Source organism: Thamnophis sirtalis, unplaced genomic scaffold (genome assembly GCF_051295495.1).
Source record: "Thamnophis sirtalis isolate CommonGarterSnake01/CBP01778 unplaced genomic scaffold, rThaSir2_p1.2 scaffold_9, whole genome shotgun sequence".
NCBI classification, from domain to species: Eukaryota; Metazoa; Chordata; class Lepidosauria; order Squamata; family Natricidae; genus Thamnophis; species Thamnophis sirtalis.
The window spans coordinates 45899935-45915011 of NW_028261389.1; the positions used below are offsets into that span (position 1 = coordinate 45899935).

A 15077-nucleotide genomic window follows, 5' to 3' on the forward strand; every position below is an offset into this window, starting at 1 on the left:
AATTTAAAGCAAAATTAAAATACACCTCTAAAACACCCTGAGTGGGACACAAGAGTGGAATAAAAAAAGCAATTAATATTACTAAATATTAATATTAATAAAAACATATTACATAAAATATGTTCATACTTAATGTTAGATAAAATGTAGCAGGAACTTGAGCTCTCAAGTTCCAACAAATCTTTTTTTCTTTCCATTCAGATTCTCAGGGACTCCCTGCAATTTTCTTGGGAAAGTTTTTCAGAAGTGCTTGGCCATTGCCGCCTTCTCAGAACTGAGAGAAAGTGACTGGTCCAAGGTCATCCAGCTGACTTTGCACTCAAAGCGAGATTAGAATTCATTTCTGGCTTGATGCCTTAACCAGTACACCAAATTGGCTCTCAAACCTTACCTACTGCTGCACAAAACCTACCCAGTGTGCTGTCATAAATGGCAGTTTATTTGTAAAAAGCATTTGGACATAGACAAAGGCTGAGCTAGCAGAATATCTGCCAATCATGGAAGATAAATTTGGTTTGAACATCTCTATAAAAGGAGCAAAGAAGTAGAACACGTTCTGTGGTTTTTGTCTCTCCAGAATCACAAGGCAGAGCCTTTTAGCCAATCCTCCTTTTTAAAAACGTTTTCCATCCAAAACTGCAGAAGGGAAAACATGACATTGGGTGAGGGTAAAAGCTTTCCCGTGGCTGGAACTTTCTAGCTGTGTGAGTCAGCCTGGAGAAGTTACTTATTTATCTTGTGTTTGCTGATGACAGGAAGGCCGGGATCTTCCATAAAGTCTCCTTTATGGCATTTGCTTCAGCTGATCATATTCTACCTTGAGAACAAGGAGAGAAATCCAGATTTCAAGGGTTAGATCGAAGAGCTTTAATTCAGGTAGATACTCAGATACTCAGATTGGAGAATTAATGAGGCTAGTCCTCAATGAGAAAAGTTAAGCTTTAGCCAAAGGCTTATGGAAGCGAAAGATTTTCTTGACTGTCTGGATTGTACCCAATCCAAGACAGTAAACAAGAAGTGAGACCAAAATCCCATTAAGGAGATGGGCTAGGCTCTTAACCAGAAAAAGCTGAAGTGTGCCAAGAAATGTAACTGATTAGTTTATCCTGACACCCAAACTTGCTTCTATGATTTGCTTTTAAAGAGCATACTTTGTATTCATTTCAGAGTGTTGAACTAGCTACCTATCATTTTCAGAACTTGAATTATGAAAATAAATTGTGGGTTCAAAATGAACTATGTGGTGGACTAGATTAAAGCAGCCATTTGTGTAAGGTAATGGGCAGGGCCAGGTGATGCCTGCCTGGGCATTCCTTCTTTTCTGATGAGTTCAAGACATCAGGACAGCTGTTATGTGAATTGTGTCAAACTGTTTCACTGTCTTAAATTATGTATAAAAATCTATTGACCTGTAAGGTCCGTTAAGAGCTAATCAGGAAAGGGAACAAAAAAGAAGGGAATGAATCAGATGTAGTAGTTGAATTTGAATATCTCCAGGCTAGTCTTCTCAGTCTGGTTGCCTGGAGAATTGGATTTCAAGTCCCATCATCCCCCATTGCATTGCTGGTCGATGGGGCCATGGGAGTTGAAGTCTAACCCATTTGAAGGGGGAAAAAACCCATCCCCCCGCCCATCTTGAGGAAGGCTGCTCTCCGCTACTTCCTTTTTTTCACCAATTTCCTTTCCTGGATTTATCCCGCTCTTCTTGACCCCAATTCGGCCGCTCTGCGCTTCATCCGCCCAGCAGTTCCTTCGGAAGGATCCCTGGCTGCTTTCCCAGGGCCTGCCTCGCCAATTCCTCAGCCAGGAGAGGGCAGCAGCCTGGCGGCCCCTACTGCATCTGCGTGGACTTCTCAAGCATGCTCATTCACCAGGAAGGAGGAAAGCCTTGAGCAGAAGCCAAGCCTGGCATCGCTGGCGGCCAGCGGGAGCTGGGGCGATGCTCTCCCAGCTGGACCAAGGCACCATGTGGAGGACATGGGCAGCCTCCCTTCTCTTCCTCTGGCTTCATCTCCAGGCGGCAGGTAAGAAAAAAAAAACATCAGCCGGACTGGCGACGGCAGAGAGCAACGGGTGGGGTCAGCCCTCGCGAGGATGGAAGGAAAGAGGATCGCCCTGCTCGCTTGCCAGAGAAGCCAACTTCACGCGACCCATTCAAGCACTTGTTGTTACTGGGGGCCGATATGGGGTGGGGTCTCTGCAGGCGGGATAGTCGTCACGGTGGTAGATGTGGACAGTTGGGGAGGGCGGTACACAAATCGGTGCGGATTCCGCTCGAGACGCGCGATCCCCCCCCCCCCCCTTTTACCTGCTCCTTTGCCTTCAAGGGTGGTTTGGCAGAGGGAAATCTGGAAGAGACTCCTCTGGCGTTGCTGGTGGGCTCCGTGGCCACTGCTGCCCTACCGTCGCACTCCCTTAATCGAATCAGCGCTCCTTTCTCGCAGACGCAAGGCTGGGTTTCTCCCTGGCCAGAGCTCAAATTCCCGCTTTGTTCGGAGTGCGCGGCAGAGCCTCGGTACTTCCCCCGTCGTGTTTCTAGGTTTCAGCACCAGGGTCAGAAGCCGATGGAACCCTTTGAAAGGCCGAGCAGCTGGCCCGTGGGCGACGGGGAGAGAGGCTGGTGAAGAGTTCCCATTGCCAATCTGCCCGGATGAACGCGGGGAAATCAGGCCATTCCTCAAAATACCGCTTGCAAGTTCAGTTCATGCAGCTTTCCAAAGAGAGAAGATATGTTGGAGGCATGGGTTCCCTAGCATGAGGGTGTCCCTGTGCCCTGGAGTGTGCAAAGAGCAGTTTAGGAAGACCCAAGCTTTCTAGCCTTCAGAAGATGCAAAGAATAACCTGTCAGTGATCACCTCTTCACCCCATGATATGTTGCCTCTCTTGCTGTTAGATTCAGCCAAGCCATAACATGTTGTACAGGCCATCTTTGACTTATGACCGTAATTGGGACCAGGATTTCCATTGCTAAGCAAGACAGTTGTTAAGTGAATCGTGTCCAATCATATGACCTTTTTTTGCCATGATTGTTAAGTGAATAACTGCAGTTCAGTATATGGTCAGTAAGCGAATCCAGCTTCCCTCATTGATTTTGCTACCAAAGTTGCAAATGGCAATTCCATGACCCTGGGATGCTGTAATCATCGTAAACAAGTCAGTTACCAAGAGCCTGAATTTTGATCACATGACCATGGAATCATGCAATGGCTTCAAGAATGAGAACTGGTTGTAAATCACTTTTTTCAGGGCTGTTGTAACTTCAAACAGTTACTAAGTGAATGGTTGTAAGTCAAGGACTACCTGTACTGTATGGTTTCCCCAAACAGGATCCTAGGCCTCTGCTAATTCTTTTAGCAACTTCAATGAAAGGGCAAGACAACTTTGCTAAGGCTGTCTTGAATTCTAGCCATTTGAATGGTGAGCATTCTTACTTGATATTGCCTTTTGGAAACCACATTGTGAAGTTCTTCCGCCACTACAGCCTGAATGTTAGCATTTTAAATTGAACTTCTTCAGATATTGAACCTGAAAGACCATCTGTGGGTTTAGCTGGGAAGCAGTGAAAGCCAAGGTTGTAAAATTGAAGGCAGAAAAATCTTAAGAGATCACAGGAACATCTGACCCAGGGGTGGAATCATACCATCTACCAATAATATATATTTAGGTTTTCTTTCATAAGACGTAGATGCTAAAATGGTCTTTGTTCTATAGTGTTTTTATGTACAGTATAATTGCTCCAGCATTTGAATGGTATGTCTAATCAGTGCCATTTACCAATGGTTTGCTTATTCTTGCTTGCCAATTTTAAAACTGCACTTAAAATCCTACCAAAAATGAATGAAATATATAGGTTAGTATTTTATAATAAAAATGTAATGTGTTGGCATTCTGGAAAGTAGTCAATAGAAAAAGATGGCATCTGAGGGGGAATTCAGAATCATGATAGCTAATTGCTGCAAACCCAAAGAATTCCCATATTCAGATGAGTTTTGCATTTTAAACCTTTAAAATTGTATATATGTTTAGAAATTAGGTATAAATACACTAAACATGGTCATGCCATTTTACTGCATGCACTAATAGTCCAATAAAAGCAAAATGCTCAGTTACTATGGGGAAAATTAATTTTTCATGGGGGGATCTAGCTTGCTTACCCCCAAGGGCCATTGACCTATTAACCCAAATTACATGCCATTCTATAATTCTGTAAGTTCCTTTCAGCCCATCTCCCCTTTACAGTGCATTCATTCAGATTATTCCTTGACTCTCTCCCTTCAATGCATGTTGCCTCTAATTGTTTTTCTGTCGGAAAGATTTACATTCATCTACAACTGTGGTTTTGTATTGCTGATAAAGGTTATTGCGGCTCTTCCTCAAATCAAGCTCAATTCCTAGACATTTCATGTACATTTCCATACAGTTTTTGGCAACAGTATGGAAGGGAATTGCCATGTTGTTATTTTAAGTCATGCTTTTGGATGACAATCTACATGTATTTTGAGTCATGTTTTGTTTTTGTGGAAGAAAGTTTGTTTCTGGAAGCTGAAGGTGAGGGTTAATGTGTTGCATCAGTAATTTCTTCCTATGATTGAAAGAAAGTGCTTTCTGCAATTAATAAAGTATGTGAGTATCAAGAAAAAGGTTCTAGCCATGCAATTTCCATAACTAATTTATTTTCCAAATGAGTGGATTTTTCTCCCTCCCTCCCTCCCTCTCTCTCAGAGCAATATTCAGTCATGAGAGCCACCATATGCTACATAGCCTAGATGAATATTTGTCTTCTCAGTGAGCATTAGGTTTCTAGCATTTACAAAATAGGCACACACTTTTTAATAGGTCACATAATGTTGCTATTGAGAAAACACCAGCAGTATGATTCCTGAATCATGTAGTAGAGGGGAATCAGTCTGCTGGCAAACAGAACTGGGATATTCATCTAATTATATCCTATAGTTATGAATTATAAATTATGATTTAGTGTTATGTATCTATCTATATATACAGTATATATATACACATACATATATATAAAATGCACTGCACTTAATGTTGCTGCAGATCTTCTTGAAATATATCCTCCATTAAACTTGGGCTGAAACAACTCAATTTAAAAATGGCTTTCATGCAAAATTCATAGTAGAAAAGACGTTTCATTGTGAGATAATTCTATTATGTGAAATCTACAATATTTATTATGTCAATAGGATGCTAGGTAAAATACATTTGTAGAAGCTAATTAAATAAATTATGCAATGACACAGCCACATCCTTGATTTGTCTTATAGATGAGATGATAGGTATTCAGAAGACATGATAATGTCAAAAAGATTTTGCACACATAACATTGTTGCATGAGTGACACCAGTTCACACAGCTGAATAATTCACATTATTTGAATAATGACATGTAATGTATGTAATATCACTAATCCCCATTTAACCCCCTGTGGATGCCTATGGATAAGATCAAAGAATCATATTGTTTAGCCTGTTGCAATAACAGTAATAGAAAGCTCTCCAGAACAAAGTGAGTATGCCTTGAATAATGCTTTACATTAAATTTTAAACCAAGAGCTTTGCCATGCTATCACTCACCAAAATGATAAATGGATTTGTATGAAACCCCTATAAATAAAACTAATGATTCTATTAGTGTTAGGATTGGACATGAAGTGAATATGTGCTTAATCTCAATAATTATACTTTGATCTATATATTAAATATAATTCACTGTGACTCTTGGCATATAGAAACAACAGAGCACATGTTCCTCCAGTACCTGTGCCTCATTGACATTTGCACGAGCCATCCTTTTGCAATCCTGTATAAATACCCATGGCACATAGGATAATTTAATATCCCCCCTCCTGCTTGTAGATACAAACCCTACTACAATGTTGCTGAGTTCTGTGCCACAGCAATTAAAATCCTCCAAATAATGACCTCTGTTTCAAACAGTTTTAATAACAATGTAACTTGTTAGTTAAGAATGTTTTGTATTGTGGTAGATTTAGTTAGCCATATTCTAATCTTTATGTTTTCCTGTATTTAATTTATGTTTTTAATTACTGATACTTTTAAAATTACTATTATACTCTTCTTATGCTGGTCTGACCATAATACAGATTTGATTGCTATTAAATAGAAATTATAGTACTGTATAAAAGAAAACATTACAAATGGTGAACTTTATCAACCTGTGCACTTCTACAAAACGGGTATACTTCAGCATGCCACTCCAAGAAAGATACCTGAGGCATGTGAATATTTTTGAGAGAAGGTAAATCCAAGTATTGGTAGCTTTGTGAAAGCATGTAATAATAGGTGCCATTTGGTGTATTCTGCGGAAACTAGGGTTTGTTCATTTCAACTGTATATTAAATCCCTCTCCAAGAAATTTAATCAAACATATTGCAAAAAATCTTATCCTTCTTTTGGATTTCATATTAAATGCAACATAAACTTTTAAACAACCGGTAAAATAAATAGATAAATATTAAAATGTACATTTCAAAACAACTTCAGTAGTAATTATTGTATTCTTATTCTTTAAATAAGCTATTGAATGCTGTGCTGAATACTGTAAGCCACACACATCAATTGTAATTTGTTTATATCCATATTCTGGATCTGGGTCAACTTTATGCTTTTGCAGATAACATTTACTGAGAATCCTAAAGCATCAAACTATTCAGCCAGTATCTGAATATTTATCTATATATCTATTAAATTTATATGCAACCTATGTCACTGCCAAGTGACTTGAGGTGGCTTTACAAATTTTATAAAAACCAAATGTACAAACCATTAAAATATTAAAATGAACAGAGATTAAAACCAGAATATTATGAGATGGAAGTGAGATCTTCCTCGTAGTCCATAAGCTACTTCCAAGATGGAACGCTTCAGTTGGGGCCCAAGGCCAATTGGCAAAACCAGTTTTCTTATGGAAGACCAAGAGGTTGATCTATCCTCAGGGGGCACAATGTTCGAGAGGGCAGCCGCTAGAAAGAAAAGGCCCTTCTCCTGGAGCTCTGAATATTGTTTCAGAGGTAAAATGATGTAAAATTCAGAGGTAAAATGAGGATCCAGATTGTTGGGGGCAATATGCTGACTATAAACTGCTTAGAGAGGGTTGTAAAGCACTATGAAGCACTATAAGTCTCAGCTACTAGATAGCTATTGCTATTGTTACCATGAGAAGATAACTGATTAACAAGCAAATGTCTGAAAGCTATCCAATCATCTTTAATTTGAGTTTTAATTGAAAAATAGGAAGTCATAGAAAACATATATTCTTGCCTGGCTACCAACACCTCAGAAATTCAGCCTAAAATGAACAAGAAAATAATAGCATGTATTGCTTTGAAAGAATGGCTGGTGGAAATAGACACTCAAGATTATCCAGTTGTGTTCACAAATAGAGGAATTAATATTGCACATTTTACATGACAAAGAAAATAAATTATACTGCTTTGTAGTATGTTTATCTATACTTCTCTTAGATAGGATATTTAGAATGAGTGACACAGGTTTGATGCTGGAAAAACATAAAATTCTATTTCATTGCATGAAATTGATTAACCAATTTCAATGATTTTCTTTCTATTCTGGACTTAAACCTAGTACAATCAGTTTCTGTTATTAACAATGTTAATATAATATATATTGCAATTCTTGTTAGATAAGATGCTGACCTAGATCTAGTCTGGTAATAGGTAGGTTGATTAGATTCAGGATGGCTTTAGAAATCTGGTGACCTGGTTTCTTTCTTTTTTCAAGACTGATGTATAACTCTGTGTGCTTTATAAAGAGATAGTTTGAATTGGTGAGCACTTTCCCTGCTATATGTTTGCATTATTGCAATCCAATGGCCATAGAGACTGAGACATAAAATCAGTTGTGCAAGAGAGCATCCCAAGGCCTCAGGAAAATTATCCACTAAATTGAAAATAGTGATGAAAGCTGAACTTTTTAGAATCTCACGAATATAACATAGAGGCAGTGGGAAGATTTCATTACTGTTGGAAGAGGAAAGTACCTATTTTTGTCAAATACAGTAAATATAAATAAACACGCATCTATAGATTTAATGGTAATGCAATGGCTCATAGGTTTAGATGCTAAGTTTATTAGCTGGAAAGCTAATAGCCTGGAAGTCCTGCCAATCTAGCAGTTTGAGAGCATGCAAATGCGAGTAGATACATAGGTACCACTTTGGTGGGAAGGGTACTACATTCTGTATTTTCATGCTGGCCACATGATGACAGAAATGTCTTTCAGACAAAGCAGGCTTCCTCAGCTGAGAATCAGAGTTGACCACTGCCCCCTTGAATTGGTCACAACTGGACAGAGGAAACCTTTAAACCTTTCTAGGTTTAATCTTTTCAAAGCAATAGAATAATTTATAGATTTAATTGATGTACAAGGCTCTCTATGATGCAGTAGATTATGTATAGATTTGTGTCAGTAGTATGGACTATGACACATTGTATCTTGTGCATGAATTCATATGCTAGCAAAACACAGATTAAAATCTCTGTGTAAAAATATCAGTCAGTTTAGAAATTAACAAAACCTTCTGAATAATTGGTTTATATTGTCTAATCCTGAAGCAACTTCTTTGAGATAATTTCCTGCCAAATTGAAGAATAATGTTTAAATATAATTTTGTTTTGTCATGCTTTTCAATAAATATGGAATGCTGAGGGCACATATACGGCAGCACAATCTCTCAAGATGGGAATTGAGATCCAAATCGATAAGACAATCAAAGCTTCAATGCATCTATGAACAACTTCTGAAGCAAGCAAGGCGGTATTAAAGAAGGCTGTATGAAAAGCAAAACCAATGATGGAGGCAGAATTAAGAGCCACTGAATTGACCAGAAAAGGAGAGGCTTGAGTACTCTAGACCAGTGTTTTTCAACCACTGTGCCGTGGCACACTAGTGTGCCGTGACATAGTGTAAGGTGTGCCGTGGGAAAATTACTTTATATATAGTCAATATAGGCACAGAGTTAAATTTTTTTAACATTTTCTAATGGTGGTGTGCAGGGGTGGGTTTCTCGCCCCGTTCCAACCGGATCGGTTGGAACGAGGCCGGCGGCATCCTCACGCACGCACGCGGCGCGCGCGTGCACGCACGTGGCGCACGCATGCGTACTAGCATCTGCGCGATGCTCCAGCTGCTCCTGGAGGATCGCGCAGGCGTTCTGCGCATGCGTGGAAAGCGCGAAATTTGAAAAAACCGGGTAAGGAGCGGGCGCGGGTGTGCGGGCGCGCGCGGGCGCGGGGGGGGGCTTCGCCGTTCCCAGAAGTTACTTACTTCCGGGTTCGGCGACCAACCGGATCGCAGGGACCGGTGCGAACCGGTCGAAACCCAGCCCTGGTGGTGTGCCTTGTGATTTTTTTCATGAAAAAAGTGTGCCTTTGCACAAAAAAGGTTGAAAAACACTGCTCTAGACACTCTAGACTTATAAGGAGACCACAAGATAGCAATATCCAGTGGGTTTAGAGCTCTGGGAAATGCGGAAATAGCAATTGTTTTTCAGCTATTAGGAACTTTTGAATTGACAAATTTTGTAGAACTGGGTGAGTTTCCTTCAATCCTTAGTGAAAACTAGCTTTAACTACAAGCTTAAAAACTTAATTTTTTTAATAAACAGCAAAAGGGTGATTAAAATGTTAATTTTAGAAAGTTACAAATAAATTAAGGGTCCAGATAAATTTGAAGAATATTTTGAAATTGATTATATAGAATCCTTTTTGTGGACAAATGTATTTGTTTTGAATTAAAAAAAAACATAAGATAGGATTTTTTAAAATAGACATTAGAGGGAACTAGGAGCAACTAAAGATTACGATTAAAGGAGAAGAACACATAGATTCAACTTATAGTGACCGAATGAAGCAGAATATTTAATGTTAGACATATTGTAGTATATTTTTAATGGCAGATCTAGAAGCTAATTTTAATAGTGTCAACAGAGACACCTGCCTCTTTGTCTAAAAAATGTTATGGGAGGGGAACAAGTTCTACTTGACAAAATGAAGACTGTTGAAAGTGAATTTACAAATGACAGACAAGAAGAATGATAAGAAAACAGATGTTACACTGGGCACACAAAAGAAACCATCTTATGTCTTAATAATTAAAAGGAACATACAAATCATAAACCAAGAGAATGATTTGATATTTTTTCCTCCATTGGGTTTAGAAAAAAAGCTTGTTAAAGTTTTGAAGAATCTTGTGAGAAGAGACAAAGAAAAAAATGTAAAGAAATAAAGTTCTATGATATTATTTGAATGGGTTAAAGATTAAGATTGTTACAAGCAAAAGGAAGTAACACAAAATTGGTTTATTTGATGAAGATTAAAATAGATATGTTATTATCTCTTAATGGACTTTGCTGACACCAAATCTGAAATAATGATGCTTGTGGATGGAGGTGTTTATAGATAAGAGATGGTATATCGGAAGAAAGAGAACATTTGTTGTATTTAAAGACAAATGAGTTACTAAAATAGTTTATATTTATTGTGATGAAGGTGGAACCACTCCGTTATATATTTTCTTTTCCTATTTCTTTTCTTTTGTTTCTCTTTTTTTTTCCTTCTTTCTTTTTATTCTATTAGTTTGTATTAGTGTTCATTGTTTTAATTATAATATTTAATAAAATTACTATTAAAAACCCTAAGACATCCATGAACAACATCTTCCTGGTGAGGAACAAGGCAAAAATGAGCACAATTGATAAGTCAGGTAGGATTTATTCATGTCAACTATTGCCATAGAAGCTTGTTAATCTAATTCTGAATTATGTTCTATGGGAAGTGAGACTGTTTTTATTATTTTAAATGATTTCCAGGAATAATGTAAAAAGGCAGCATCTTTTAGTGTATTATGGGTTTGACACCTTCTGGAAAATGTCCATGCATTGACCATAATTAATAAATCAATACTTTGGATATTAGTGAGTTGGAAGAATGAATACATTAGGGACCAATCAATCAAACTGAATTCATTTGAGTAAACCCACACAAAATCCAATTGGCCCAAATACTATAGTTGAGCTTGAAAAGCTTTTTTGTGAATAAAAAAAGGAAGCCAATCCCTTTTTTTCCTGTTTGCTCCTGTTTTGATGAGTTTTGGGGCATATATAATTTCTTTATTCACAATGGTTCCTAACTTGTATCAATCATTTTGAAACAGTAGCAATTGCTATTGTATCTCATTCTCCCATTATTTTTTCATATGCAGAATTAAATTAGAGTTTTGATGCATATTCAATTAGTAAAATTGAATAGATATAGACCATCATTCTACTGAGATTATACAGATGTGAGGAATGCTGGCTCCAGACAGTTTTATATTTAGTTGGGCATTGATATCACTTTAAAATGTTCACAACCCTACCCATTAGCACACTTAATGGAAATGAATGGAAGCATTATTGAAAAAAGAACATGGAAAGATAATTACAACAGAAACTATTCTGACCTGTGATTTTAATGCACACATGTATTTTTTCAACATTGTACTCCTTGTTTGTTAACATTGACCTTTGTTACTTTAAATGTTTAATTTTATTTGCAAAATATTAAGAGACTAAGCAATGTCCAAGGAATGAAGATTGTTACAATCAATTGATAATGGTTAGCTGGTCTGAGAATACAAATGAGATCGATAAATAGATCTGCACCTTTTAAAACCAGGTGCAAGTCTTGGAGGGTCTTTGGTTGGGCTATATAGTGTTAGCTTGTTTGGCAGTTTTTTGATTTGGGTATTGTTTGCTTCTTGTTTGTTGGCTGTTTTGAATTTGAATTTGAATTTACTTTATTTGTATGCCACCCTTTTCCCTGAAGGGACTCAGGGCGGCTCACAATTCAAGGGAGGGGAAAACAACAAAATTACAAAATATAAAGACATACACAGTTAAGAAACACAACAATCATACCATTCGGAGTGGGGCTGCAAGTCTTTAGTCCCAGGCCTGTCGGAACAGCCAGGTTTTAAGGGCTGTGCGGAAGGCCTGGAGGGTGGTGAGGGTACGAATCTCCACGGGGAGTTCGTTCCACAGGGTCGGAGCAGCCACAAAGAAGGCCCTCCTCCGGGTAGTCGCCAGTCGACATTGGGCGGCTGATGGAATTCGGAGGAGGCCTAGTCTGTGGGATCTTATTGGTCTAGTGGAGGTAATTGGCAGTAGGCGGTCTCTCAAGTACCCAGATCCAATACCATGAAGGGCTTTGTAGGTGACAACTAGCACCTTGAAGCGAATCCGGAGACCAACAGGCAGCCAGTGCAGCTCGCGGAGGATAGGTGTTACGTGGGTGAATCGAGGCGCACCCACGATCGCTCGCGCGGCTGCATTCTGGACAAGCTGAAGTCGTCGAATACTCTTCAAGGGCAGCCCCATGTAGAGCACATTGCAGTACTCCAGCTTAGAGGTCACAAGGGCACGAGTGACTGTTGTGAGAGCCTCCCGGTTCAGGTAGGGACGCAACTGGTGCACCAGGCGAACCTGGGCAAATGCCCCCCTGGTCACAGCTGACAAATGGTGTTCAAGAGTTCAAATGGGTCCAGGAGGACTCCCAAGTTGCGAACCCTATCTGAGGGGCGTACTATTTGACCCCCCAGCCTGAGAGATGGAACACTTGGCCAATTAGTGGGAGGGAAGCACAACAGCCACTTGGTCTTATCTGGATTGAGTACAAGCTTATTAACCCCCATCCAGTCCCTAACAGCCTCGAGGCCCTGGCTCATCACGTCCATCGCTTCATTGAGTTGGCACGGGGCGGACAGATACAGCTGTGTATCGTCCGCATATTGTTGTTGGTCTGATATTAGTCTTGGTATTAATCTATGATCATCCAGGTGTTGATTCTGGTAGGGAAGTGTTTTGGTCTTTTGGGATTATTGATTGTCTTCTTTGCATGGAATCTAGATGTTGTTTATGTCTGTGTCTATTGATGGCCATAATTTCTCTAGGCATAACATCGTAATTATATTTACTTTCCACAAAAATATTATTCATGGGTTATTGCTGAGGTATGTGCAGCATTAGAGTCAAAGGAAGCTGAAATGACCTGCATATGTTTCTCAAGGTTAACAATATTAGTTATGCTTGTGTATAATCATCATGACATATGTCAGTTCTGATTACTTTGATGAAAATACTGGGCCTTTTGCTGCCTCAACTGGAAGTATCACCATATTCTGTAATGGCTTATGAAATATATAGAATTATCAATCATCCTTGAATTGGTTAGAATTTTATTTTAAGAAAATTGTGGAACTTTTAAAAGATAATGTATGTCAACAAGTAATGGAAAACCATGATCTGGTTCCCTATATATAAGATTTCCTTATAGACCAGAATACTAATTTGCAAGATCTGAGTTCTGTGATTTTGAAGCTACTTATTTGAACATCTAATAAACATAATGAAATAGTCAGAATTAATTTTTCTTTTCTATTGAAATTTTTATTCCATAATTTCATATGTAATGAAGTTCAGAGACTGTTACTTCCTCAGTCAATCAACTAGTCCTCTTTATTTGCCCAAAATTGTTTAATCATAATTATTCATTTCTGCCTACTAGGCCTTATCCATTATTTAGCAGCAGGATGTTCTAGACTTTAGGAGAGTCTAATTTTCTGGAAGAATCATTGTTATGATAGCATCATCTATCTATGGGCTAGTTCCAGGTTTTCACTTCAGTGAATGGATGTTCCTAGTGTAGTTGAATGTTTAATAATATCTAGTTCGGTCCAGTTTATGTCAGAATCTAGATGTAATTCCAAAGCTTTAAATCATGTGTGTTCAAGACTACAAAAATTTCCATCTGAATTTGTCATTTCTTAACTTTCTCATGGAATGTCATTTTCAGAATCAGAAGAGGTAGTGTTGCTGACATCTATTTCAAAAAGATGTTTTAGAGTATAGAAATATGTTTAGCACATTCCACTTGTAAAATATATCATATAGTAGTAATATTTTAAAAAGGTCATAAGCACAAAAGAAAATTAGCAGGCAGAAAAATTAACAAAAATGTAGATATATGGATGCAGATAGATCAGAGAGGTACCACATCTATATACTGTACCTGCAAACAGACATATGCAAGTAGTTGCTTTCTCCAAAAACACACATATACTCCCCCCCCCCACAATTTACATACACATATAGACACCTACACAAATTCTTCTCTGCCTTATACTCCATATGCACAAAAGCCTTCAGATGTGGTGATGAAAGTGCTATGTTCTCTGTAGCATTGATGGCAGCAGCACAATGGTTTACAACCACTTGAGGAAAGAGTGATTTACTAGGGCTTTTCTTTTCCATCTAAGATGTGATGATACTTCATTCCCCAGCTGTAGCAGCACTGTGGCTTCTTTTTTCTTTTACAAACAGAAAGAATAAGTCTTGGGGCTCACCCTTCTTTCTACTCCCACCAAAGCATAGCACAATTTAAGGCTGTACCACAAAAATAGTGGGAAGATCCCCTGCTCTTCCCCACTGCCTATCTTCTCCATCATGTATTGACAGATAGCTGTCAATTATAGTGATTGCTGCTGCTGCTGCTCATTTCTTCCATTATGGCTTTGTTGGCCATGTCCACATCCTTCTGCTGAGGTGTGAAGCAAGCTCTCTCTGTGGAGGAAAGAAATGCAACTGAACAAAGACTAAGAAGACAAATTTATTCAGCACTGATTTTTCCAGTTTACTGCAGAGAAATTTATATTTAGTACCCAGTTTGTACTCTTTTTATGTTTACATGATGTAGAATGAAATTGTTTATTGAAATACCCACTTGGTAGAATTTTGCACTCTCCTTTGTATGGTTAAAGGAAATGTACAGGAAATAACATTTTACATACAGTTGTGCATTATCGCATGAGGAAATGATGCACAAAACTGCACAAGGCTCTTGGCAACATTAAATATTAGAAAATATGCCCATAAAATGTATACATAAGAGAAAATTGGCATTTAAATGCATGAAGGTACACCTTTAATAAAAAATATAAAAGTTAAGTATTACTAAATTGACCACCAATTAATCACATGCA

General features: G+C 38.3%; 1 protein-coding gene across 2 annotated transcripts in view; it reads left to right on the forward strand.

The window, feature by feature from the left end:
• Positions 1–1859: 1859 nt before the first annotated feature.
• PTPRR (protein tyrosine phosphatase receptor type R) overlaps positions 1860–15077 on the forward strand; it is a 78710-nt gene continuing 65492 nt past the window's right edge. For both annotated transcript variants that reach the window (XM_087723437.1, XM_087723438.1), the window contains exon 1: positions 1860–2024. In XM_087723437.1, coding sequence (XP_087579563.1) covers positions 1940–2024 — 85 coding nt within the window. In that variant the 5' untranslated portion in view covers positions 1860–1939. The remainder of the gene's footprint in view (positions 2025–15077) is intronic.